Here is a 27,359-nt window from a genome sequence, read left to right as displayed (position 1 = left end):
TGAGAAATATTATTAAATACATTAAATAAATATGAATTATGAATTAATAATAAATATTAGTTAATGATCTTACACTGTGCATTGAGGAGGCAGCTGAGGGAACATGGATTAATTAACACTGGACAACCACAAGCAGAGGTGGTGTGTGTCAGCCCATTTTAAATAAAGCACAAGAACAAAAACCAAGTGAGGTTTGTTTTTTTTTTTTTCCCAGTGATTAATAATGTGAAACTGAGACAGAGACAGGATATTACAGCTTTATCTGATGTACAAAAACAATCTTCACCTGCTGTAAAACTCGGGTGGAAGCACCACCCACCACAGATTAAAATAATTAAACAAAATGCAGCATATTTTGATGATTCACTTTATCCCACTTTATTAAGTCCATATGATTTGTACATGGTGAGGCTGAGCCTGGTGCCCAGTACCAGTGAGTGACCAGTGGGACAGCCCTGGAAGGGGCTGGGACAGGGTCAGGATTATCCCTGGAAGTGCCCAAGGCCAGGCTGGAGGGGCTTGGAGCACCCAGGGACAGTGGAAGGTGTCCCTGCCCCATAGATGATGGGATTTAAGGTCCCTTCCACCTCAAACCATTCCAGGATCCCACAGCTGCAGTGGAGGAGAGGTGAGGTGGTTCTGCCTCTGTGCACGGGTGTGGAGCAGGATTTTAACAGCACTTGAGGAGTTTTGATGGTGAAGGGAACACTGGGTTAATGTAAAGGAGGGGGGAGTTGATCCCCATCTCCAAACTACCCCAGAGCACTGGGATGAGGGGCAGGAAGTCCCTCCCCAACCTCTCATCTCCAAAGGGGAAGTGCCACTCACAGCTCCGAGTTAACTCCATCATTAATTTTTTATCCTATCCCACAAAACTCATTATGCCTCCTCACAGGTTTTAATAAAACCCTCACTTCCTGGCCTGTCCCTGTAATTGAGGTACTTGAGATAACGGCAATAAGGATTCCATGGTGAAACTCATTAGAGAGCACAGAGCAATTAAAAGTGTAATTAAAATATATTCAGATAATTACTACAGCCAGGATAGACATCTGGATCCCAATTTCAACTTCTTCATTTCAAATCATCTTGGGTTTTACTGGACAAGCAAGGAGATCACTTTTCATTATCACAGAGGAACCCTAATCAGGGGGTTTTATGTATCATTTATCATTATTCATCATTAATTAGTTCTTGGTGACACTGCTTCCATGTGCCACAGCTCCAGCAAAGGTGGGCAGGGAGCTGGGCAGGATTAAATTGGGAATTTAGATGAGAAAAAGACAATTAAAAGCCTCCCAAAATTCATGGCCTCAGAAGAGGCAATAAACCAGCATTCCACTGGTCCACTCTTAGAGGAAAAGGGAATGTTTTTGTTTAAACAAACCTGGCTTCCTTCTCCGTGGAATTCTACTTGTCAAAACAAAACAAAACCCCCAGATCTTTGTGATCCAGGTCACAGCTCTGGGCACCAATCTGATTTCCCACCCTTGGAGCTCCATGAGGCAGGAAGGGAGAGAAACCTCTGGGAGCGTTTCCTGCCTGGAACCCCCCGGTTTTATCAGGAGCCACGAGGCCACCGGGCACCACTGGCCACAAACCAGGACAAGATCCCTTCCCAAGCTGGGTGTTTGGCTACAAGAATCCACGTGGAAGTTTGGTGGAGCAGCAGAAGCTCTGCACAGCACTGGGGGGGTCTCTGGCAGCCCCCCAGCAGGGCACTGATGGATAAGGATCTGGCAGATCCCGGAACGTGGCGAGGCCACAGGAAGCAGCAAAGGCTGAGAGATCCAGCTGGGGCTGGGAGCAGAACGTTTGGGAATACACACACGGACTTTACAAAGAATGCCACGTTTTATACAAATCACCACTGGTTATTTACACCTGGCCCCAGGGCAGCCCCAGACACTCCTCAGCTCTCTGGATCCATCTTGAGCTTTTTGCTTCCCAGGACTTGCTCATCAAACAACTCTCTCTCTCTGCAAAGAAAAATACAGAGGTTTTTAAATTAAAACAGGATGTTATCGTCCAGATTACATCACCTGGACAAATTAAATTTGCAGTGTTGGAGTAGCTCAGCTGGGACATTTTCCACGTTTTGTTCAGCACAGGAGGAGGACGCTGAGCTCTCCCTGCCCTCACCTCAAACCTTTTCTGTAACCAACAATAAAGGAGTAAAAACCCTTGGAAAATCCTGAAAACAAATCTACCTTTTGCTCACAGGTGGTCCTTTAATGTACTTCTCTTCTGCCTTCTCATAATCGATGTCATCCACGGCAGCAATGGCACAGATGATGGCCTAGAAAAGCACTGAGTAATTAATAATAATAATAATCAATAAGCAAAACTAAATCACAGCCCTGGATCTGAAACTGCCTCAGCTGAGCACGTTTTGAGAAAAGGGTTCCTCAATCACTTGGAAAACTTGGATGAAACTGCTCGCTGAGTGCCTGAAATTCTTATATAAATAACATGAAATTGTTCAGTATCATCCCCTGGGGGTATTTTTATCCACGGATTAAAATATTCTTCACAGCAATTTTGTTTCTACACGAGTTAATGTTCTCCTGGGAAAATTCCTGGGAAGAACACAAGGTATCCACAACAACTGTAAAAACAGCCAACACACCACCCCCCACCTCGACACACACAGAGGTCCAAGAAGACCCTGACAAGTTGCCAAATTACAATAAAAAACTCCCAAAACAAAGCTTTGAAGCATTTCAGAGGTAATTAAAACACATCAGAAAACTATCAGTCTGCTTTTAAAAACAACAAACTACCTGAGGCTTCTCCCTTCTGTGCTTAAAAACCAGCATTTGAGTGACTCAGGCTGTGGGCAGGGGTGAGTATTTCTGCCTGGCTCAGTTCTGGGAACTGTTCCCATGTCATTCTGTAGGAACCACGTCACACCAAAGCAATAAATACTGGGAATTAGTGTCATTTATCACTCCACAGATCATTATCCCTGTTTCATACTCCCTCACCTCAGGTAAAAGCACATCTGAGATGAATCTGATGCCATCCCCCAGGATCTGGTGCAGGTTCTTGGTGTCCATCTCCCTGTACACCTCCTTCAGGTACCCAACCACCAGGTCCAGCTGCTCCTCATCCTCCAAGTAAGTCTCCACACAGGTCATGTACCGGCTGGAGTTCAGGAATTTCTTCAGCCAGCGGGATTCTTTGCCACTTTTCAAGATGCCCAGGAGATGTTCTTCAGCCCCTTTGGTCTTCACTATGAACTCCACCAGCTTCTTGTTCTCCCTGTCCCTGGCAGCTCTGGTCCTGTCAGGGAGGAGTTTCCTGGGAGGTTTCTGGGGGGAAGTGTCTGAGGAAGACTCTCCAGCCCCGACTTCCTCTGTGTTTGGGAATGCCATCTGCACCACACTCTGGTATCCCTCTTTCCTCACTGGGTAGCCTGAAAAAGAGAAACCACAAAAATTTTAAATATAAAAGAGTTTTCATAGCCATATCAATAGGAAATAAGGAGTTTTATTGCTGAGAGGGGTTTTTCTTCCTTCCCTACCAAAGAGGTTAAAAAACCATCACCAAAATATTTATTTGCCTTACAGAAATTAAAAATTTCAGGGACTTGACATGGACTCTTCAACATAAGGAACCAGTCACAACTCCAACTATACTCTGATTCCTTGACCTGATTGTCTTGAACCTCCAACATTTATTTAATTTATTAACCCCTGAATTGCAATAATGGGCAGCTGTAAATTTACCAGCAGCCCCTCTCTGGATCTGGTGCCAAAGTCACTTGTGTGTAAATGTTGGAGCTACGTTTACCCAGCCAAGAGAAAAATTCCCACAGGGATGGATTCACTTACTGATATCAGCAGCAAAATACTCCAGGAAGGACCCAGTGAAAGAATGACAACCTAAAAACCCAAAACAGGGGCAGTGATCAGTTCCATCCAGCCCAGGAATCAAAGCTTGGGGGTTCCCTTTTCCTGGTGGATCTCAGGATGAGATCCCAGAGAAGCTGGGAGTGTTCCAGGCCAGGTTGGACAGGGTTTGGAGCACCCTGGGACAGTGGAAGGTATCCCTGCCCATGGCAGGGGGATGCTGGATGGGGTTTAAGGTCCCTTCCCACCCAAACCATGCTGGGATTTGGGGATTCCATGGTCACCTGCCCCTCCTTACCCACTCGGATCCGATAGTCCAGGATCAGCTGGAGGCACCACTCGATTTCCCTGGAATAGTTCTCCTTGGCTCGTTCCTGCAAAACAAGGAGGATTTTCTGTCCCAAATCCTGCAGCTCTCCAAGAGTTTCAGAGCCCAGGACACCAAGCAGGGCACAGAAATGGTCCAGGACAATTTATTTTTCCTGACAGTAAAAGAGCTCCTGCCAGAACTGACACAGGGATGAGAGTGGCTTTGAGGGGGTCCAGCCCCACATTCCCCCCCTGGATTTCTATCCTGGGTTTCCCACTGTATTTGCCCAACCCTTGCAGTCCCACATCTCTGGGATACTCACAATGAGCTCCTGCTTCTCCTCACAGTCAAAGTGCTTCAGGCTCTTCAGAGACACTGAGAAACTGTTAAAGAAACACAGAGATGCAACTCAACTGCCTCATTTCCGTTTATTAACTGCAGCTCTGCTTCTCCCTGAAAATCCTATTTCCCAAGGAATTAAGGAGCACAAATTTTAATGTTTTTTGCTTCCAGAGCAAGTTAAAAGTATGGAATCTTCTAACAAATGAGAAATACCTGGTTTAGAGAAAAGTTAAAGGCAGCCCAGTGTTTCCAGAAAGTTTGGGCAGCACAAGGAGAACACTGGCTGCATTCCAGGGATATTTTTTTTGGTTTTGTTTTCGATTCCTCAGCCCTTCCCAGGGACAAGGAGCTGCCTCAACCTGCAGCATAACAAAGCACCTGCAACCCTCACCTAGCCCAGCCCCTCCCTGCCAGAGCAGCCTGGAGAGGACTGTCCTCACCCTGCACCAGGAAATGGGCACGGGACACGGAATAACAGAGACTGGAAATTCAGGATGGGATGAAGATTCACATTTACCCTTTTTTCTTCTCATTTGTGGTGCCATCTATGAAGAGCACACAGGCCCTCTTGTGCTTCCTCTTCACTGCTTTCACCTGGAGACAGGAGAAACCCTTAAGGATCCTAATCCTGATATTTTCCCGTGGATATCACCCATTACAACCCACACTTAATTTTTTCCCATTGGTGCAACCTTCCTTTATTACACAAATACAAAAATTCAAGTGGAAGCAGCCACCAGTTACCCCAAGGGAACATTTTCAGTGCACAAACAGCCTCCCCTTTCTTTTGCAAATTGGGAACAAAGTCCTGCTCCATGACAAAAGAATTGGGATAATCCTGCGCCCTGTACAAGCAGGTGTGAATTTCCCACGTTTTGAGTGCTTTTAGCACAAATTTACTTCAATCAATTTTTAAATGCTTCTACTGGAAAGTCTTTAGCACCTCCAGGAAGGGCAAAAGTCACTCCAGAACTGGGAATTGCTCCTTATCAGCAAGATATGAGGAGGCAGGAGCTGCTCTTACCACTGCTGGCCAGTAGGGATACCGCCGCAGCTTGCACCACACCAACATCCCTTCCTCGAAGAATTTGGGTTCTGGCATGAAAAAGAAGGGACATTTTCCTTAAAAACAATGAAAGAAGACAGACGCCGCCCCTCTCTTCTTCTCTTCCAGGAGTTTCCCCTCAGTGACCCCAAAATGCAGCACAGGGAGTTCTGAACTGAAACCCGGCAACTCCAATCCCAGGCCCTCGCCCAGTTCCAGGGATTTGCATTTCATTCTGCAGCAAAATGCCCGAGGGACCCAGGAAAGGCATTTTATCCCAAGGCTGGGCACAGCTGGATTCCCTCCCGGAAGCCCCATGGATTGCAGGCAAACTGAAGCTCTCAGAGGGGGAAGAAGAGCCTCAGCCCTGTGCTGATGTCTCACCTCGATGGGACAGAACGCTGGGGAAATTTTCCTCCTCTTCATCGGCCAGAGGGGACAGTGGAGGGAGGCTCTCCGAGGAAACTCTCCTGGAAGACATCCCAGAGGGTTCCAGCCCTGCCAAGAGCATCAGGGTGCAGGGATTAGGGCAGGAGCAGCTTCAGAGCACCTGAGTGTGACCCCAGAGGGGACCTGACACACCTGAGTGTGACCCAGAGGGGACACAGGGTCTGTCACACCTGCACACTCCTAATTAGGGAATCTAAATTCCCTGATCATGTGGATCAAAGAGGGGAAAGGGAAGGAATGGGGCTGATTTCAGGACCTTGCACTTGCTCATTTAAAAATATTTAATCTCAATTTATCAGAGAGCAGCAAGAGAAAACAAAAGCTCAAAAAAAGAAAAAAACAACAAACAAACAAACCCCAGCTTTCGAAGGAAAACCCCAAGCAATTCCAGACAACCCAAACACCACCCAAGCCCTCCCCAGCACTGAAGGGAACAGCATTTCTGCTTCCCAGGAATAGAAACCAAAAGTAATTAAATCAGCGATTCAAGAGCCACTTCCCCAAAAGCAAAGCAACATTCCAAGGTGGGTGACAATGCTCAACACCCACGTGGGATGAAGGTCTCCCTTCCCCAAGGGATTTGCCCACCTTCATCTTCCTCGGAGTCAGGAGCTTTACTCTCATCAAGGTGTGAGGGATCCTGGTTTTCCTCCTCCTGAAGCTGAGGGAAGGCACCAGAGGGCCCAGGTGAGGAGCCAGGGTGGTTCCTGCATTTCCTGTCTGTGCCTGATGCCACACCTGCCCCATCCAGGTGTTTTCCACCCTCTGCCTCTCTCCTCCCATCCAGCTGCTTTGCCAGGTTCTCACTCTCACTGCTGATGCTTTTCTCCAACTCATCCGAGGCACTCTCACAGGAGGAATCCAGCAATGTTCTCCCAGGCTGAGTTCCCGCCTTTCTGGAAGGTTCCACGGTGCCAGATTTAGAGGGGACAGGTGGAGAGTCCTCCTCAGGAGCCACCTGTGCTTGATCCCGAGGGGAATCATCCCCACATCCTCTTTTCCTTCCTTGCTGACTTCTTCCAGCCTTTGGCTTGCAGGACACTCCGTTCCCCGTTCTGGGCTGGATTTTCCTCTCTCTGGGCGATGATTTTGGTTCTGGTTTTTTGCAGTTGTGACTGTTGGGGGCTGGTGCCACACACGAGTCCCTGGCACCGCACCTGGCAGGGTTTGTGCCACCCCCACGTGTTCTGGGAGAGTTTGTGCCACCTCCAGGTGTTCTGGGAGGGTTTGTTCCACCCCCAGGAGCTCTGGGAGAATTTGTGCCACCTCCAGGTGCTTTTCCCCTCCCCTCTGGAGCCACAGAACCTCCCTGGCTCTGTGTTTTGGGGTCATCCTTCATCCCACAGTTATTCTGGGGTTTTCTTTTCCTCTTGGCAGCCTCAGGTTCTGACTTTTTAAGGCGAGAGCGCAAGAAGAAGCTGCGGGGAGGGGTGGGTGAGGCAGATTCCTCCCCGGAAAATTCGGGATTTGGTCCTTCTGCAGGGGGCATTTGATTGCCTGGCCCAGCCTGATGGAGAATATCCAGGGCAATTTTAAGGGAACAACGATATTGCAGCTCCTCCACGGCTTCACTCATGCTTTCCTTTTGCTCTGATGAGGAAAAAACATTCAATAAATGAAGTTATCAGCGTTGTTCTGTCATAAACAAAGTGAATTATTAAAGAAATAATAAATTTTGCCTGTAGTGTTTCTTTTAAGGTGCATTTTTTTACTGCTTAAATCATCCATGATTCCCAAGGCAATGGATGGAGACACACAAAGCCAAAGCTGGAAGTGCCTCATTTGGAGGGAAACTCACATTTCTTCACCATCCCTCCAACAAACCACCCCAGGGAAGAGGAAAATAAAGATTTTTAACCTATTTTCCAACTTTATGGAAAAGGGGGAAAGAAAGGAAGTGAAACACGAAAGTTCTATCCCTCCAGGCTGAGTTTCTATGGGGATTTTACACCCAGAAGAGACACAAAGTAGCACATTTGGGCAGCTCCCTCCTCACCCAGGGTGGAGGCAATGGCCTTGATCCTCTCCTCCGTGAGGGGAACAGCGTTTGCAGAGCTCACACTGACCCTGGAACACAAAAAGATGACTGGAACCGGCCCCAAAACAGTCCCAGCACCACAAAACTGCTCTCAGACAGCAAAAAATCCCAAATGTTCCCTCCCCCAGCCTGTCCTTGTTAGGGTTAAACAGGTAAACCTTCTGCAAATCCAGGACCCTGTCTCACGGGCACCTTCAGATAAAAGGATTCCTTTACGCCCCTCATTTTTTTAACCTCCTAAGAATGAAAACATGTGACAGGAACAAGGATACTCAACTGCTTCTCCAAGCCAAGGATTTCAGCTTTAAATCCCACCCTTTTCGTGGTGGCGACAGGACTGCTCCCAGCAACTCCAGGTTTGCACAAAACCTGCGTTAAAAGTGAAAAACCTTTATTTAAAATCCTTGACCAACAGCAAAACGTTGATGTAAGAGCAGTGGCAGTGCCTGGGAGCAGCCATAGGATCGTGGAATGACAAAATCCCAGGATGGATTGGGTGGAAAGGGACTTTGAATCCCTTCTCATCCCACCCCTTCCCTGGGCAGGGACTCCTTCCACTGTCCAGGTTGCTCCAAGCCCTGTCCAGCCCGGCCTTGGGCACTTCCAGGGATCCAGGGGCAGCCACAGCTGCTCCGGAAATCCATTCCAGGGCTTCTCCACCCTCAGAGTGAGGGATTTTTTCCCAATATCCCATCCAACCCTGCCTTGTGGCAGTGGGAAGTCATTCCCCCCTGTCCCATATCGCTCCAGGCCCTCTCCATTTTTCCTGCTGGCACCTCCATAGCTCAGACAAGTTCAGACACATCTGCTGGGTCCTCTCCCTTCCTCCCTGCTCTGTTTCAGCCCTTTCCAAGCAACCTCCACAAACATTTCCTCATTCCTCCTTACCTTGGCTGGCCACAAACGTCTCTTCCACTTGCAGAGAATGAATTCTTGGTCTGTCATGGCTGAGCTTCACGTGGAAAAGGGCAATTCCAAGGTGTTCTGAGGGGAAAAAAAAAGGGAATAAAGGAGTCACCCACCTTTGTCCATTGTGGTCTTTGCTTTCTGAAGGAAATACAGGATTTAATCACACAATGACGAGGTTGGAAGAGACCTCTAAGCTCATCGAGTCCAACCCAATCAAACATATTACTACAGTTATTACTGTTTTACCTTCGGGATCACTGCACTGATATCACCCTGCAGCATTCCCCTAACTTATATCTTGAATTCCATTTTTCTGTGAAGAAGCTGTGGCTGCCCCACCCCTGAAAGTGTCCAAGGCCAGGTTGGATGAGGTTTGGAGCAACTTGGGATGGTGGAAGGGATGGGACTGGATGAGCTTTTAGGTCCTTCCAACACAAACGACCCTAGGATTCGAGAATTCCATAATTCCAGGAGCACAAGTGGCTCTCCCCGAGTGTCTTGGGTGAGGAAAACACTATCAGGAATTACACAATGCAGCCACGGGCCTGCCCAGTCCACAGCTTCCTGCGACCAAACCCTGAAAACAGGGAACTACACCCTAAAAATAACGTGCTGGATGGACTTTTTACACGTAATTCGATCCCAATTTTCACGCACGATTTGCAACAGAAACCTGAGCAGAGCGGCCTAAGAGCCCTCGGGGCTTCCTCAAGGGCTTTAAAGAAAGACATAACTAAAGATCTTCCTGTACTTACAGGGTCCAGGTGCAGGGATCGCCGGGGCTCTGGGATCGCCGGGGCTCCGGGATCGCGGCCCTGCGGCGGCGGACGGAGGGAAGGACGGAGGGAAGGACGAGGGGCCGTTAGTGGCGCCCGGAACGGCGGGGCCGGTGCGGGACCCCCCGGGAGGCGGCGCGGGGACAGCGGGAACCGCCCGGCCCCAAAAACACACGTGAGGGGAGGGACGGGACACCCAACCCCCCCCAACACCGTGAGGGGAACGACGGGACCGTCCCTCAAACCGCCCTCGGGGAGGGACGGGACAGGACCCCCAAACCGAACCGGGGAGGGACGGGACAGGACCCCCCTCCAGAGCCCCCTCCATAATGGACGGGACCCCCAAACCCCCCTCGGTGAGGGCTGGAACCCTCCAAGCGCCCCGGTGAGGGCGGGAACGGGACCCCTCAAAACCCTCCCCTCAGAGGGGACGCCCCCCCCAAACCTTCCCTGGTGAGGGGAGGGACGGGGCCCTCGCTTCGCCCGCTCAGAGGACGGGCGGGACACCCAAACGTAACCCCGGTGCCGGAGCTGGCCCCCGGCCCCGCGTGTCCCCCGCCCCAGCCCCCGTTTCGTTACTGTTACCGTAACAGTACCGGTAACGCCGGTACCGCGCGCGCTCCCGACAGCACCACCCCCCGCGCGCACGCGCCGCCGCCCCCCACATGAGGGCCTGCGCATGCGCTGCGCGCCCTGCCCGGCACCGCTCCCCTCGGACCAATCAGCGAGAGCCGCCTGGCGCCCCGCCCTCCCCGCCGCGGCCAAAACACGAGGCTCAGCCAATCAGAGTTACACGCTGCTGCCTTAGCCGCGCCCATTTCGTCTTCTATTGGAGAATTGGGAGGAAGCCACGCCCAGTTCGGGGGGCGGGAGGGGATGCTGCACGGCAACGGGGTGAGTGACGTCATTGGCACGGACTGTGACGTCATTTTAATGGATTGCGCCCGTCCGGTGCCACCCCGGCTATGGGCAGGGACACCTTCCATAGGCCGGGTGGCTCCCAGCGCCCGTGGGGCACCACCCACACCCTGCAGGCTCAATCCCGAGGAGATCCAATCTGAATTCTTGGAATGGGATTCCCGGAGAAGTTGTGGATCCCTGGAAGTGTCAAAGGCCAGGTTGGACAGGGCTTGGAGCAACCTGGGACACACTGGAAGGTGTCCCTGGGGATGGCAGGAGATGATCCCTAAATTTCCTTCCAACCCAACCCCTTCCATGGCGACCTTTAGCCCCGGCATTCCCAGGAAAACAATGAAAACAGAGCCCACACTCTGAGATTTGACGCTTTATTCACTGTCTCTAGTTGGTTATAAACACCTGGCTTTCAGAACTGTCACCACCACACTGATTTGCTCACTCAAACACACTCTGCAAACAGCAACAGACCGAAGTGCACCTCCCTGGGCTCCACTCCCAGGAGTGCATTTTACCTATCTTTAAATACAGATACCTGTGGAATAATAATAAGACACAAACTCCCATTCTGGTTTCGCTTTCAGCCCCCCTCCTTCCTCCCGGTGCCTTCCTCGGCTGGAGATAGTTTGTGCAAGTGATTCGTCAGCTCTAACTCCAGTTTTCCTGCAGGATTGGGAATCCTGCAACTGTTACTCAGCCTTTTCCCTGCTTTGCAGGCTCTGGGGATGCCCAGCCTGGTCCTGCGAGAGGCTTTAATCAGCATTTTGTGTCAAAGGATAGAAAATAGTCTTTAAAACCTGGGTTAGGAAACGACGAGGTGGAGTTCAGGTCCCGCTGGAGACACGACACGGAGTTGGAGGGACACGCCAAGGAAGGGATGGAATCTGCAGCTGAGCACCCTGCGAGGCTCAGCCCTCAGGATTAGAAAAAAGGAGAGGGAAAAACTGCCCCTCCTGCAAAAAATGCAAAGACAAAGGGAGAATTTCCTTGTGCTGCAGAGTCCCACAGGATCAGCGGCTTCGTTTCCCCCTGGGACACCTCACTGGGCAGCTGCTTCCCCACAAAAGAGCAACTCAAGTTTACAAAAGGGCAGCTCTGGTCAAGCCAGGGTATTTTTCCCAATTCAGACCCCTCTTGAACATCTCATTTCTCTGCTGTTTTTGGCTCCCCAAACCCCACTGAGCTCCGGGGTGGATCCTGACTCGGAGCTGGTTTGATTTCTGCTCGTGCTGGAGGTAAACCCAAAATCCTTTTTTCCGCCCCCTGCTCTGACCTCAACCTCCTGACCCTGCTCTGTCACCCTCAGGTCCGTCAGCACTGCGTCACCTTTGGCAAAACATCCAATTTTGGGGCTTTTTTTTTTTTCCCCCTTCCTGTCCCAGCTGCTCAATTCTACACCCCCATCCTGGGGGAATGAAGCTCCTGTAGGAATTTATTCTCCTCCACGTGGGATCTTTTACCCTGAACACACCGTTCTAAGCCCAAAATGTGGGGCTGCAGGTCATGGTCGCTGCCTTAGGGCTCAAACCTGGCAGGATCCCACCAGCTCTCCGTAATTCCCACATGGAATATGGCTTTTCCTGTCCAGTCACTTTGTATTAAAACCTGCAAATGCTTATCCTGTTTCCTGCCTTAAAAAAAAAAAAAAAGAGCAATTCCTTCTCAAGAAGTTTGTCCGCTGACTTCATTAAAAAATAAAAATTAAAAAAGGTATAAACTCATTTGTCCTCCCTCAGGGAACAGCAGTTACGCGGCAAAAATCACACAATATTCAAGAACTGTGTAAATTCCCGTGTTAAAATTGTGTCAATCCTGACCTGGAATAGTGAGGGGAGGCCAGACCAGCAGCCCCAGTCCGTGAGCACCCCACCACCACCACCAGGGATCCACAGCAAGGCTGAAGGTGGGGAAAAAAACCCAACCCCCCAAAAAAAACCCACAAAAAAACACAACCTGGGGCTTGGCTGCTGCCTGGGAATGACAAGGGAAGCGCTGGCATGGGCTGTTCTCTGGAGAGGATCAAACATCTGGGCTCAAAGGCTCCTGAAACCCCCTCCTAACACAGCAGCAACCCCACAGCCGGGCTGGTGACAGCGCTGGAGATGTCACAGCCACGGCAGCAAAATCCAAAATAAACCCCAAACCTTCAGGGTTATTTACAGAAACCCCTTAAAGACAACTCGCTGCCTTTGCAGGGAAAGGTGGGAGAATTCCTTAGCTCTGCTGTTTGCTCCCGGTTTTTCGGGATCTTTGCAAGCCGCAGCCGCCCAAACTGCCGCAGAGTGGGAAGACAAAGTCACCGCCTCGTCCCCTCAGCCGGGCGGGCACAGACACAGGGACAGCGACCGGGGGGTGACAGGACACGACACGAGGATGTTCCAGAGCCCAGACCACGGGAGAGCTCTCGGGGTCCCCCAGCAGCAGCCAAGGCTCGGCGGTGTCACCGCTGCGGGCCCGTTAACTGTCACAGCCGGCGCCTGGCACGGCCACCGCGGCCACCGGGGACACGGCGGGGTGGTCACTCTGGAACACGGCGGGGTGGTCACTCTGGAACACGGCCCCAGTGGCCACCGGGGAGATGGTGGGGTGGTCACTCTGGAACACGGCGGGGTGGTCACTCTGGAACACGGCCCCAGTGGCCACCGGGGACACGGCGGGGTGGTCACTCTGGAACACGGCGGGGTGGTCACTCTGGAACAGGGCCCCAGTGGCCACCGGGGAGATGGTGGGGTGGTCACTCTGGCACACGGCCACTGGGGACACGGCAGGATGGTCACTCTGGCACACGGCCGGGTGGTCACTCTGGCACGCGGCAGGATGGTCACTCTGGCACACAGTCGGGTGGTCACTCTGGCACGCGGCAGGATGGTCACTCTGGCACACGGCCGGGTGGTCACTCAGGCACACAGCCACTGGGGACACGTCAGGATGGTCACTCTGGCACACGGCGAGCTCGGCGCTGGCCTTGGGGCCGCCGGTCCCCGCGGGCTGGGCCACGCCCCGGGGTCCCCCCTGGCCGCGGCCGCTGCGGGAGCAGTCGTGGTGGCCGTGGTTGCCCAAGCGGCTGGAGGCCACCACGGCTTTCATGGCAGCCTGGGACAGAGGCAGAGAATTAGGGAATTGTGGAATATTCAGAGGGGATCACTCAGCCAAAATCCTGGCCTGGCCCAGGACACCCCAACAATTCCACCCCAAACCCTCCTGGAGCTCTGGCAGCCTCGGGGCTGGGACCATTCCCAGAGGGAATTCAGTGCCCCCAGCACCCTCTGGGAGAGGAACCTTGCCCTAAAATCCATCCCCAAAAATCCCCTGGCACTTTTCCCTGGGATCCCAAGGGGGTGTTTGGCAGAATTCCGCCCTTCCCAGGTGTTCCCCAGGCCCTGTAGGCCGTGGATGGGGAGGTGGCAGCCCCTCCCTGGCTGTCCCCACTGTGCTGTCACATGTCCCCAGTGGTGACGGGTGTCCCCTAGTTGGAGCCCAGCCACTGGGAATTTCAGCCTTTCTGTGCTGACAGGCACTGACCCCCAAGCAAACGCTGCATTTGACCTGAGGCCGTGGAAAAGGCTTCCAAAATTGAGTGACAGCACTGGGATTGTGGGTGCGTGGTTCGAATAGAAGTGTGTGATATCACAGGGTGCAAAACTTGGAGTTTAAGGTTTTAGAATACAGCAATAGATATCTAAAGCAAGACGGAGGTTTTAGGGCATAGGCTGAGTCCTTCTTTTCACCTTCTCCTTCATGGGTCTGGGTGATATTTTGTAATTTCAGAGAAAAATCTGCAATGTGGGCCACAAGTGGTTGGTTATTGGGGTAAAAGTAAAAAATAATTTAGGTGTCATTTCATAATTGGACAGTTCATCCTCAAAAGGCCTTGTAAAGAGAGAGAGGGGGCTCCATTTTTAGTTTCTTAGCTAGAGGTGCTGTAGAACTCACGGCTTGTGAGACTGTAATATAGATAAGAGTTAATAAACATCTGAGTCCGAACAAGAAACACCATCTCGAGGATTTAATCCTGACTCTGGCAAAAAAAGAAGATAAAAGCAACGTCCTCCCCCTCACCTTCAGTTTCCTCCTGGCGTTGAATTCCTGCAGTTTCCTCTGGGTGCTGTCCATGTGAGCGAATTTCGCCGCTTTCCCGGTGACCCAGGGGTGCTCCAGGGCTTGATGGACCGTCAGCCTCTTCTGGGGGTCCAAAACTATCAATTTCCTGACCTGAGAGCACCAAAATCATTAAGTTTTGTCGTTTCAGAGTAGCTCAGAGTAAAGCAAGAAAAGAATTGTAATAAGTATATGATATACGTTACAATAAAACGTAAAAGCAATCGTAAAAAGAAGGAATAAATACAGAAGTAAAATTAATCACGAAATCAATCACAAAAATAAGGAATATATAAAGGGAGAAGTAAAAATTAATCATGAAATGAATCATAAAAATAGGGAATGAATAAAGGAAATTAAAGAAAGCAAGACTACAGCATATTAAATAAATAAATAAAAAGTTAACATGGAAAATAAATAATTAATGGAAACGTGTGAGAAATAAATAAATTTTATTTAATAAATATTTGTAGTAAATACATGAAGAAATGAAATGCATGAAATCAAAAATAAAAATGTGATTAATAAATAAAATAAACAAATGCAATAAAAGGCTAAAAATAAAACAATAAAATAAGCTAAATCAATCATGAAAACAGTGATAAATAAAAAAATTATAATAAATAAATGAAAAATTTAAATAAATAGATAAACATAAAATCATAAATAAATAAAGTTGTGATGCACTGAATTAAAGGAATTAATAAATTAATGGATAAAAATTAAATCATAAAATAAGCAAGCAAAATGCTACAAACAAAGTAATTAATAAATAAAGGCATGAAAATGAAATAATAAAAGAAATAATAATCATAGGCAGGAAATAAAACTGAACGAATTAATAAAAAAAAATAAAGTTAGGGGGAAAAAAGAAAAAGGAAAGGAGAAGGAAAGGAGAAGGAAAGGAGAAGGAAAGGAGAAGGAAAGGAGAAGGAAAGGAGAAGGAAAGGAGAAGGAAAGGAGAAGGAAAGGAGAAGGAAAGGAGAAGGAAAGGAGAAGGAAAGGAGAAGGAAAGGAGAAGGAAAGGAGAAGGAAAGGAGAAGGAAAGGAGAAGGAAAGGAGAAGGAAAGGAGAAGGAAAGGAGAAGGAAAGAGAAGGAAAGGAGAAGGAAAGGAGAAGGAAAGGAGAAGGAAAGGAGAAGGAAAGGAGAAGGAAAGGAGAAGGAAAGGAGAAGGAAAGGATGAAATGAAATAAATAAAAGAAAAGTAAAAGAAAGTAAAAAATAAAATAAAAATAAAATCAAGTAAAAAAATTAATTAAAAAATAAAAGAAAAATAAAACAAAAAGAAAAAAACCAAACCAAAAAAAATAAAATAAAATAAAATAAAATAAAATAAAATAAAATAAAATAAAATAAAATAAAATAGTAAATAAACTCCATGGTTTCCCAAGCCCCAGCGCTGCCTCGCTCACCAAATCCTTGGCGTTCGGGGACACCTCGTCCCACCAGGGGGACACGAACTCGTAGTCGCAGGTGAGGATGCGGCTGTACATGTACTGATCCCCCCGCGGGTCGAAGAAGGGCTCGAAGCCACAGAGCCTGGGGTGGGGGAGGACGGTGACAGAGCCGTGGGACACGGGGGGGACAAACCCTGCCACCCCCAGGGCACAGGGGACAGCCCCGCCCCGCCGTGTCCCCGGGCTGTGACACTCACAGGATGTAGGTGATGACGCCCACGCTCCACATGTCCACCTCTGGGCCGTAGGGACACCCGTGCAGGATTTCGGGGGCTGGAAGGAAAATTTGGGGGTCGAACGCACCCATGGGGGGGAGATGGGGGGGGGTCCCAGCAGAGAAAACCCCGCTGGGCACCGGCAGGTGTGGAGAAAAGGGGTAAATGTGGAGGAAAAAGGGGAAAAATGTGGAGAAAAAGGGGTAAACATGGAGAAAATGGGGTAAATGTGGAGGAAAAAGGGATAAATGTGGAGTAAAACAGGGAAATGTGGAGAAAAGAGGGTAAATGTGGAGAAAAAGGGGTGAATGTGGAGGAAAAAGGGATAGATGTGGAGTAAAACAGGTAAATGTGGAGAAAAGAGGGTAAACGTGGAGAAAAGGGGGTAAATGTGGAGGAAAAAGGGATAAATGGGGAGAAAAAAGGGTAAATGTGGAGAAAAGGGGGTGAATGTGGAGAAAAAGGGGTGAATGTGGAGGAAAAAGGGATAAATGGGGAGAAAAAAGGGTAAATGTGGAGAAAAGGGGGTAAATGTGGAGAAAAAGGGGTGAATGTGGAGGAAAAAGGGATAAATGGGGAGAAAAAAGGGTAAATGTGGAGAAAAGGGGGTAAATGTGGAGAAAAGGGGGTGAATGTGGAGAAAAAGGGGGTGAATGTGGAGAAAAAGGGGTGAAGGTGGCTCTGTGCCAGCCAAATGTGGCACGGCCCCAGCCGATCTTGCACAGAGCTGTGCCCGGTCTCAGGCAGGGAAAACCCCCTGGAGTGTCCCTCCCACTCCCGGTTTTCCTCTCCCCCAGAATCTCCCTCCCGTCCCCAATTCTCTCCCCTGGAATGTCCCTCCTGTCCCCAGCTTCCCTCTCTCCAGAATGTCCCTCCCACCCCCAGTCCCCCCACTCCCCGCTCACCGCAGTACCCCGGCGTCCCACACACGGTTTTCATGGTGTCCTGCTCATCCACGATCTTGGAGAGCCCGAAGTCACCTTGCAGGGACACAAGGGAGTGGCACTGCCATCAGGGGAGGGGCACCGGGACCCCCTCAAGTGCCATGACCCCCCCTCCAGGGTCCCCAACCCACCGATTTTGAGGGGCGCGTCAGGGGACAGGTCTGCGTAGAGCAGGTTCTCCGGCTTCAGGTCCCGGTGCACGACCCCGTTCTCGTGCAAATACTGCAGAAAGAGCAGAAGTGGGATGGGAAAAGGAAGGGAACGGCCTCGGACAGGATTTGGGAGGCGGCAGCAGCGGCTGGGGACCCGTCACAAACTCGGGAACAGCTGGATCTGTTTCCAGTTAGGAGTTCCCGTTTTCGAAACCCTCCTGTTGCCATGGAAACTCTGGGATGCAGAGCAGGCCTGACCTTCCTCCCCTTCACCCCCCCTGAGAGCGGATCCATCTTCTCCCAATGGTGCCTTTGGAAGGCCAAGGGCGAGTGGACAAAGGAGGTGTTTGGGATGGGGCCAGCTCCAAGTGCCTCTCCCCAGGGATATTTGGGATGGGGGCAGCTCTGCCCACCTCTCCCCAGGGATATTTGGGATGGGAGCAGCTCTGCCCACCTCTCCCCAGGGATATTTGGGATGGGAGCAGCTCTGCTCACCTCTCCCCAGGGACATTTGGGTGCAGCCCCCCCAGTGCCACCCCCAGAACCCCCTCACCGGGCTGTCCCCACAGTCCCGTTACCGAAACAGCCTCCAGGATCTGCTTGACCACGTGCGCCGCATCCCGCTCGCTGTAGAACCCCCTCTCCACGATCCTGTGGGCATACGGAGCCTTCAGCCCCCTCCATCCTCCTCCTCCTCCTCCCCCATCCTGCCGGGATCCATCCTCCCGGAGCGGATCCGTACCTGTCAAAGAGTTCTCCCCCCGTCACCAGCTCCAGCACCAGCGCGATCTCCGAGGGCGTCTCGAAAATCTCCTTCAGCTTGATCTGGAAAAGGCGACAGCAGGGATTTTGGGATGTGGGATTTCGGGATTTCGGGATGTGGGATATGGGATACAGAATGTGGAGTACGGGATGCAGAATGCGGGATGTGGAATGCGGGATGTGGAATGCGGGATGTGGAGTATGGGATGCAGAATGTGGGATGTGGAATATGGGATGCAGGATGAGGGATGTGGGATTGCATCCTGGCTGTGCCGGGAGGAGGCTGTGACCACCAGGGAGAAGGGAAAGGGTTATTTCAGGGCAAACATTTCCTTCCTCCACTTGGTGTTTCCCCACTCTTGATTTGTTTTCACCTGAATTTTTTTAACTGTTCGCAGCAGCCCCGCTCAATTAACATGGATTAAAGATGAATCTGGGAATGTGGAGAGCCTCGATCCTGTTCACATCTCCGAGCTTGTTTGTCAGAGGAGCTCCGTGAGAGCAGTTTAATTTTATGGCTCCATGGGCACCTCGGAGCCTCTGTCCAGCCCCGTGGTGTGCGAGCGAGTCCGGCTGCATCCCACGGGATGGATCCTGATCCTGCACACCTGACCTGGCTGGGATGAGGGAGAGCCAGGCACACCCTGTGAGGTCATGGCCACTCTGGGATCAAGGCTCTGGAAATGTCCCTTGGACTGTCCTGCAGCACAAGTGGCACCAAACCCGTGTTTTCCTCCTGACTTTTTGTGATTCGGCTGCCACACGAGCCCTTTGTGCCTCCACAGCCCATCTGGAATTAACAATTCTCTCTTAAAGCGACATCCAAATGCAATTTTTCCTTTTTTTTTTTTCTTACCCCTTTTTTTAAAAAAAGAAAAAAAAAAAGAAAAAAAAAAAAAAAAGAAAGGAAACCCAAGAATTTCATGCTTCTTAAGACTTTTGTGACACCGCGAATTTCATGGGGCTTTAATCATTCCCTTGCCAGGCTGGGTGACAAGCCGTGATCCCCCGCGGGGTGAGAGACACTATGTGGCAGCTTATTGCATTATAATAATACACGGAGCACTATAATTTTCCTATTAACTTCAAAAGTTTACAATCCTATTATCAGCCGCTGCCGAGGTCGGTGCGGCACGATAGCGGCGCTGGCGTCAATAATGGAGCAGAGCAGCTCCTCTTCAAACATCACTTGAACTTGGGATGAGCAGAACCCCGTGGAAACCTCGGGGATTTAAATATTCAAAACAGGGCTGGATCCTCCTCCACCGCTCCAAGGAGCCGCTGCCTGGAGAGGGGAGGGCGGAAATTGGATTTTCTGTGGCGTTCCTGATAACACATCAGAGAGGAGCCTCTTCCCATCCACGGCTGGCGTCACCCGGGCTGCTCCAAGTGTGTGATTCCCATCCTGGCTGTTATCCCTGCGTCTGCCCAGATGTCCTGGGATGGGGGGAAATGTCTCCGTGGAAGAGGCTGATGCAGCAAATTGCCCCAAAAACACTGGAACACCTCAAAATGGGCCCACGCTGAGCTGGCTGAGTGGTTTAGAGACAACCTGTTCCCCAGTGCTTTGAGCTCTTTGTCTCTGTTTTGGGGATGTTTGGGATTTCTCTCGGCTTCATCTCTTTGCACGAAGGTTTTGGGGTTTCTCCAGAGGGCAAAGCTCCGAGGATGGGCTGGGAGCAGCCGTGCCCAGGGTTTGGGGGATGCTGCAGCTTGGGCAAGACAATGTCCCAGTGATGTCCCAAAGATGTCCCAATCACAATCCCAACAGGAGCAGGGCCTGTCCCAACCCTCAGCCCCACAGCAGCTCCCAGGTGGCTTTTTTGTGTCGTTTCCTTAACTCAGGTGTTCTCCAAGATCCTTTTACAATTCCCAAGTGGAACCACGCAGTCAGGAACGAGCCTTTTTTGGGAGGTGGGGGGCACGGAGCCTCCCAGGCCCTGGCATTCCAGGGGGGCTCTGCTGGCCCTGGATGGATTAGATCCACTCGGGGCATTGTGAGTCCCTGCAGCCCCACTCCCGTTATCCCCCCAGGGCTCCCGTTATCCCCGGAGCCCTGAGCAAGGGAACGGCCCCAGCCCCCACTGCCCCAGCCTCCCCTTTTATCTCCCCTGGCAGGATTCATTACACACAGGGCAATTTCCCCTGGGATTCATTTGATCTCCTCGATGGAAATTGCTTTGCCTGGTGGAAATCTCAAGCCAAGCCGTGGGGATGGGGAGGACAGGGTGGGGGGTCCTTGGACTTGGATGTCAGAGCTGGGAGCTCAAAGGAGCTGCAAGGACCAGGAATTTCATGTGGCAGCGAGTGGGGAATCACCTGGACGCTGTCAGTGAGGCAGGGAGGGGACATTGGGGGGCAGGGAGGGGACATTGGGGGGCAGGGAGGGGACATTGGGGGGCAAGGAGGGTTTTCCATGGGGTGGTGCCTTCATCCTGCACCAAGACAGGATGAGGACGAGGACATTCCAGCCCTTCCCTCAGCACCGGGCTGAGCTGAGGGCAAACCCACCCCCAGCAGGCGTGGACCCCACCCAAAGGGAGGTGGCAGCTGTGTCACAGGGCTCCTACTCACGATGTTGGGGTGTGAGAGCCGCAGCAGGACCCCGATCTCCGTCCTCACGATCTTTTTGTCAATCTGGGAAGGTGAACCCGCACAGAGCTTGTGTCACCTGTGCTGCCAGGCCTGGCTTCGGCTCCCCACCACACAGAGACTTCCCCCCAATACTCCCAGGACATTTCCATGCCTGTCCCAGAGCCCAACCCAATCCCTAATCCCAGTGTTTTTGTCCATGTGGGACCCCCAGACTGCGGGAGTGATGCCCCAGTGCCAGCCCCACGCCCATCCTGGTGCCGAGGGACAGGGGAGGAGAGACACCACCAGCCCTCCCCCCCTCAGCTCCCTGGTGCTCCCCCTTCCCCTCCCCAGCCCCTCTCCTGCCTCACTCACCGTTTTCTTCAGGATCTTGGCAGCGTAGGGAGCTCCCGTGCCCTTCTCCTGGCAGCTGAACACCACCGAGGTGGCTCCCCTGGGAGGGCAGGGGGGACATGAGGCTGGCACAGAGCTGGGGAGTCCCACTCCCCCTGTGCCCCCCCAGCAGCACCTTTGGCAGTGCCAGGCCCTGGGAGCTCAGCGTGGATCCCACTCTTTACGGATCCTGCTTTTCATGGATCTCCCTCCTCCTGCATCCCCCTCTTCTTGGATCTAAATGTTCATGGATCTCCCTTCTGCATCCTCCTCCTCCTGCATCCCCCTCTTCTTGGATCTAAATGTTCATGGATCTCGCTTCTGCATCCCTCTCCTCCTGCAAACCCCACTTCTTGGATCTCAGTTTTTGTGGATCCCCCTCCTCCTGCAAACCCCTCTTCTTGGATCTTAATTTTCAAGGATCCCCCTTTTCCTGCATCCCCCTCTTCCTGAATCTAAATGTTCATGGATCCTCCTTCTCCTGCATCTCCCTCCTCCGGCAAACCTCTCTTCTTGGATCTCAGTTTTTGTGGATCCCCCTCCTCCTGCAAACCCCTCTTCCTGGATCTCAGTTTTCATGGATCCTCCTCCTCCTGCATCCCCCCACTCCTGAATTCCCTTCCTGCACCCCTCTCCCTCATCCCCACCCCACATCCCCTCCCTGCACCCCCTCCTGACGCGTCCCTCTCCCGCATCCCCCTCCTCCCGCACCCCCCTGCCGCATCCTCCCCGCTTTTCCCGGCCGAGGCTATTTTAATTAAACCCGAGTTCTACAGGGGGTTTAAATCCTTAAGCGGCTTTTCCGACAGGACGGAGCCGCCGTGCCCCCGCTCGCAGCTTCTCGGCGACAGCGGCGACACCGCCGGGGCTCCATCCCGTCACCAGACACCTCCCTGCCAGGTGAAACCGCCGCGGGTGACACGGGCCCCGCCGCCGCCACCTCCCCGCCGCGCCCCGCAGCCGATGGCCATCTCAGCTCGAGTTAATCGCGTTTCCCGAGCGCTGGACGGTGAAATCAGCCCAGCGCACCGGGCCATTCCGGGGCTCATTTGCAATTCCATCTCCCTGCCTGGTTCCTGGAGCAGATTAATTCCTGCCCCCGGGTAATCGGCCGCGTTTTACCGCACTTTGGCTCCGCCGCCTACTTGGAGGGAGCTCAGGCTGTGCCTGGAGGTGCCCGGCAAGATCTGATCTCCAAAAGCAGCGACTTTGACACCAAAACCTCCCCCGAGCCCACCAACATCCCCACACCCCCGCTGCAGCCCCCGCGCTCCCTGAAAGAGGGATTTGTCTTCAAACCCAGAGCCGATTTTGCAACTCATCCGGCTGAATTTGGGAACGGCGTTCCCATGGCAACGGCGGGTACCAGGTTCCTCCGGGATGCTGCGGGATCCGCCCGGGATCGGCGAACCCCAACCCTGCCCGGCTTCGAAACATTTCCTCCCTTCTGCCCAATATTCTCCGTGAAACTTCAGTTTACAAATAAAAAGTGATTCGGAAACCGATTGTTTCGGCTGGGAGGGAGGGGAGGGGCGGCCACCACCTGCTGCAGCTCAGGAAAACGGGCAAAAGCTGCGATTTGACCCCCAAATGGCACCGCTGCTGCTGCGACCACCACAAGGCTCTTCCAGCGGGAGAAGCCACGAGGTTATTCTTGGAATTTCCCAGCTGGGCTGGCTGGGCACGGGGCAGGATCCTCCACCTCCTGTCCGCAGCTGAATGCCAGCCAGGATCTGTCACCTCTCACCCTCCCTCCACATTTTTTTTCCGCACGGACAATTCCCAGCCTGATTCCCGCCGCTAACGAGATCATTTAGGAGCGCTCGGCTCGGCGTTTAGGAGGACTCGGGGTGGCTCCTGTGCCCGCTGTGCCCGCGGCGCTGCCCCTCACGCGTCTCCAATTAGCGGATCCGCGCCGGAATTCGCCACACCTCGGCCCCCGGCCCCCGCTGCCGCCGCTCGAAGGCCTCAAATAAATATCCCCAATCAGCCTTGCCTGCGACGGGAGATAATTGCATTTGCTTTCCAGATGAACTGGAAAATGTCGAACGATGGGATTTGCCCAGAGCTTGGAACGTGAGGGCCGGGAGCAGCCCCGGGCTGGGTCCTTCCCTCTGTCCCCACATCCCGGCTCCCTCCATCCCTCTCCTGCTCCCTGCGCCTTCGTGGCCAGAGCCGGGTCCAACCTTGCCAGGAGAGGCTCTAAGGGAGAGCTGTGCACGGCGAGGGGGCTCCCAGCAGCCCAAATCCCACCCAGACCCCAACACACCGTGAGTGGGAGGCTGCAGGACTGAAAACAGTTTGATTTAAATCTGCTGCTGAAACTGGATGGAGGGATGGAGGGATTCCGGGGGCTCCAGGCCTGTCCTTCTGTCCTACATCCCTCTGTGCAGTGCTGGGTGCTGCCAAGCCCTCAGCTGATGTGGCCACACCTCGATACAAACCCTTAAATTCCTGCTTTCACCAAAACTGCTGCTTTTCACGATTCTCTGAGGACGAAAAGCCAGCGGCAGCTGGGGCTGGCCCAGCCTGAACCACCAAATCCACCTGTTACAGAGCCAGGCCTCCGAGGCAGCGCTGCCTTCCCCCACAAATGGGATCATCAACCTTCCCACCACGGGCTGCTGGCACTTCCCTGCCTGAGGGGCGCCAGGACCCCTCACCTGGGATCCCAGCCCTCAGATGGGCTCTCCAAGCCAAATCCAGAGCTGGCAATCCAGGCTCTTTGTGGAGGCTGGCGCTGCCTGGCCTTTGCAGGACCCTGACTGCTCACCACAAAGCCTTGGGGTGCTCAGAGGGGAGATGGGTCTCCCCATGATCCCACTGAAATGAGGAATATCCAGCCCCACAGGCCCAGGCACCCCTGGCCCAACCTGCAAGCCCCCAGTGAGCGCTCCCAGACGCTGCTGCAGCGTCACAGCACAGGCCAAGTGCCAGGTTACCCAAGAGGGGAGGGTCTGTCGCCATCCCTTTCCCTTTTCCATCCTCTCATCCTTCCACGGCCCTTCTACATCCATTCATCTCCCCTGCCTGTCCATCCCTTCCTGCATCCCTCCATTCTTCCATCCCTCCTCATCCATTCCTCCCACATCCATCCATCCATCCATCCATCCATCCATCCATCCATCCATCCATCCATCCATCCATCCATCCCCTCACCCCCAATTCCCCTTCACCCACTCCCCCCGAATCCCTCCAAGCCCCCCCAGCCATCCCCTCCATATCCCTCCACCCCTCCCCACATCCCTCCATCCCTCCTGCCTCTCTCCATCCTTCTCCCCCCCCAGGACAGTCCCTGCCCCAACCAAGACCCGCTCCCACCCCGGGGGGGGATTCCTGCCCCTCCCTGCCCGCTCTCCCCGCCCGGTACCGTCCCAGCTCGGGGCCCACGACGTAGAAATCTTCCAGTGCCGCCTCCCGGTGGGATCCATCGATCCAGAAGTCGCTCCCGCTCTTGGACGACGGCATGGTGGGCTGGGGGCTGCGAGCTGCCGCCGGCTGCTGGGAAAGGGAGACCCCGGCATGGATGGCCGCCGCTCCCCCCGCGCCTCACCCACACCCAAATATCCCCCGGCGCTTCCGCGAGTGCCCAGATGGCTCGAGAAAAAACAGCGCTCGGGATTATCGAGCGCCATGGAATTACGGCCACAAATCCCCGATGCCGTTTCCGAGATAATTCCCCCCGCGGTGGGATGTTTGTCCCCCCCACCCCCGGCTTTTTCCACCCCCCTTTTCCCACCCCATTCCCACCTGTCTGGGGATCCCCCGCGGCTTTGCAGAGCCCGGCAGGCCGGGCACCCGCGGACTGGTTTGCACCCCGCAGCCTCCCCCAAACCCGCCCGGCCCTCCGCACGCCCCCGGTAATTTTGGGGTGGGGTCGTGGCCCGGCACGTACCGTTACCTGCGGCGCCGCTCGTGTCCCCCCCGGCGCTGCCTCATCCCCGGCGCGGTGCGGCCGTGCCGAGGGTGGGCACGGGGGGTCCGGAGCCCCCGGGGCTGGTGCTGAGCCCGCCCGCGGCCCCCCGGGACCGTGCGGCCCCCCCGCTGCTCCCCAAAACGGGGCGTCACGGCTCAGCTCCTCGGCGGGGCTTCACTGAGCCTAGCTGGGCTGGGAGGATGCAGGGACGGGAAAGATGGAGGGATGCAGGGATACAGGGAGGATTCGGGAATGGAGGGATGCAGGGATGGGAGGATTCAGGAGCGGAGGGATGCAGGGATACAGGGAGGATGCCGGGATGCGGGAGAACAGGGATGCCGGGCGGCACGGATGCAGCTGCCAGGATGCCGGGATGGGAGGATGCGGGGATACCGGGCAGCACCGGGAGGCAGCGATGGCAGGATGCGGGGATACCGGGCAGCACCGGGAGGCAGCGATGGCAGGATGCGGGGATACCGGGCAGCACCGGAAGGCAGCGATGGCAGGATGCGGGGATACCGGGCAGCACCGGGATGCGGGGATGAGCGGCTGCCGGGAAGCGGGAGCGCAGCGCTGCAGGGAGAGAGGAAGGTGGGGATGCGGGGCCGGGGCTGCGGAGCACCGGGACCCTCCCAGGCAGCATCACCGGCTCCCGCCTGGCTCGGCCGTGCCACCCCCCGGCCCGGCGCCGCCACTGCACCCCCCCGCCGCCCCCCGCCCCCCCACCGGGGCTGCGGGACCCACCCGGTGCTCGGGGAATCCGGGCGGCCCCGACCCCACTCCCCAGGGCGGGGGCACCGCGGCCGCTCCCCGGGAGCACCGGGAACCCCCCTCCCGGTGCCGCGCCCCCCATCCCGCCCCGCAGCCCGGGGAGCGCCCGCAGCCCCGCACCCACCGGGGCCGGGCTGTGCCCCACCGAGCAGCCGGAACCGGGAGCCCCCCGGGGCCGGGGGTCGCCAACTGGCGGCGGGGGGGCGCGGGCGCTGCCCGGAGCCGCCGCACGGTGACGCCGTCGCCCACCGGATGGGGACGGGGGGGGCGGAAGGGAAATGGGGCCGTGGGAGGGGACGGGGCGGGGCTGAGATTGGGGCTGGAAAAGGATTGGGTTACGGGGCTGGAGTGGGAATGGGCTGGGAAGGGTGGGAATGGGGCTGGTGGGAATGGGGCTGGTGGGAATGGGGCTGGTGGGAATGGGGCTGGTGGGAATGGGACTGGGAGTGGTGGGGCCCGGCTGGAGGAGGGGGATGAGCAGTGGAGGTGGGAGAAGGGACCTGGGGAGCAGGGATGGGTGGGTTTAGGGTGGGATTGGGATTGGGGATGGGGTGGGGCCCAGAACAGGACTGGAACGGAGATGGGATGAGATAGGGCAGGGCTGGGAGCGGGGGATGGGGTTGGGATGGGCTCAGGGATGAGATGGGAGTGGGAATGGGATGGGAGTGGGGATAGGGCCGGGGTGAGACTTGGAACTAAATTTGGGCCAGGAACAGAATCAGAATGGACATGGGATTAGAGAAGGAGATGGGATGGGACTGGGCTGGGACACTGGATGGTGTTTGGGTGGGGCCAGGGATAGGATGGGAGTGGGGATGGAATAAATCCAGGAATGGGGTGGGAGTGAAGATAAGGCTGGGTTTGTCTGGGAAAAGGATAGGAATGGGGCTGGAATGGGGCCAGGAACAGGGTGGGAGTGGGGATAGGGTTGGGATGCCGTTGTCCCCGTGTCTGGGGCCACCCACGCTGTTGGGGAGCCCCGTGGGGTGTTGTGTTCCCCACAGCAAAGGGAGCAGGGAGTCCCTCCTGAGCACCCAAGGCGAGCAAACAGCAGATTTTCATGTTTTTCTATTAAGAATTTGAAACGGGGAGAGCATCCCATGGGACAGTGACCCTCCAGTGGCACTGAGGGGTAGACAGGCCCTGAGGATGCTTCAGGACCCCCCGAATCCCTCAGCACAAACAGGAGACCCCCCCCCCCAAAGGCCCCACCGTGAAGGTCTCACCAGCACAAAACATTCTCCTTGTCATGGGCTCCCCGAGTATTTATTAGAATATTTTATCATATCTGAGGGAGGCAAACTCAGCCCTGCTTGATCTCCTCCAGATGCAACTCCCTTTTGAAAGGGATGTTCGTACAGGGAGTGACCTGCTCTGTGAATAAATTGACTCTGCCTCCGTCTCTCCCCGTCCTGGAATGTTGTGGAGACAAGGGTG

The 27,359-nt window shown here is 53.9% G+C and overlaps 2 protein-coding genes across 8 annotated transcripts; both read right to left on the bottom strand.

The window, feature by feature from the left end:
* Positions 1 to 243: 243 nt before the first annotated feature.
* PWWP3A (PWWP domain containing 3A, DNA repair factor) lies at positions 244 to 10,392 on the bottom strand. 3 transcript variants are annotated; one of them, XM_066205820.1, is made up of 15 exons: positions 10,310 to 10,392; positions 9,704 to 9,763; positions 8,928 to 9,023; positions 8,317 to 8,408; positions 7,998 to 8,068; positions 6,590 to 7,591; positions 5,936 to 6,049; positions 5,531 to 5,601; positions 5,024 to 5,100; positions 4,487 to 4,547; positions 4,153 to 4,228; positions 3,837 to 3,887; positions 2,988 to 3,418; positions 2,211 to 2,299; positions 244 to 1,979 (listed from the first exon to the last, which is right to left on the bottom strand). In XM_066205820.1, the coding sequence occupies exons 3-15, from the start codon at positions 8,982 to 8,984 to the stop codon at positions 1,913 to 1,915; spliced, it is 2,259 nt and encodes a 752-aa protein (XP_066061917.1). In that variant the 5' UTR covers positions 8,985 to 9,023; positions 9,704 to 9,763; positions 10,310 to 10,392; the 3' UTR covers positions 244 to 1,912. The 3 variants fall into 3 exon arrangements, with proteins under 3 accessions (XP_066061917.1, XP_066061918.1, XP_066061919.1); XM_066205821.1 differs by having other exon boundaries at positions 10,321 to 10,336; XM_066205822.1 differs by lacking the exon at positions 9,704 to 9,763 and having other exon boundaries at positions 10,310 to 10,377.
* Positions 10,393 to 10,996: 604 nt separating this feature from the next.
* On the bottom strand, positions 10,997 to 25,601 carry LOC136302368 (calcium/calmodulin-dependent protein kinase type IV-like). 5 transcript variants are annotated; one of them, XM_066205848.1, is made up of 12 exons: positions 25,131 to 25,601; positions 24,606 to 24,736; positions 21,218 to 21,296; positions 20,843 to 20,905; positions 18,249 to 18,331; positions 18,085 to 18,157; positions 17,486 to 17,576; positions 17,316 to 17,390; positions 16,393 to 16,468; positions 16,151 to 16,277; positions 14,699 to 14,851; positions 10,997 to 13,732 (listed from the first exon to the last, which is right to left on the bottom strand). In XM_066205848.1, exons 2-12 carry the CDS (start codon positions 24,701 to 24,703, stop codon positions 13,097 to 13,099), a joined length of 1,554 nt encoding a protein of 517 aa, XP_066061945.1. In that variant the 5' UTR covers positions 24,704 to 24,736; positions 25,131 to 25,601; the 3' UTR covers positions 10,997 to 13,096. The 5 variants fall into 5 exon arrangements, with proteins under 5 accessions (XP_066061945.1, XP_066061946.1, XP_066061948.1 ...); XM_066205849.1 differs by having other exon boundaries at positions 24,606 to 24,733; XM_066205851.1 differs by having other exon boundaries at positions 25,137 to 25,601.
* Positions 25,602 to 27,359: the final 1,758 nt, after the last annotated feature.

The sequence above is a fragment of the Chamaea fasciata genome, unplaced genomic scaffold (assembly GCF_029207755.1).
Source record: "Chamaea fasciata isolate MVZ Bird 193981 ecotype frontalis unplaced genomic scaffold, bChaFas1.0.hap1 SCAF_28, whole genome shotgun sequence".
Taxonomy (NCBI): domain Eukaryota; kingdom Metazoa; phylum Chordata; class Aves; order Passeriformes; family Sylviidae; genus Chamaea; species Chamaea fasciata.
This window is presented reverse-complemented; position numbering and strand designations above follow the sequence as displayed.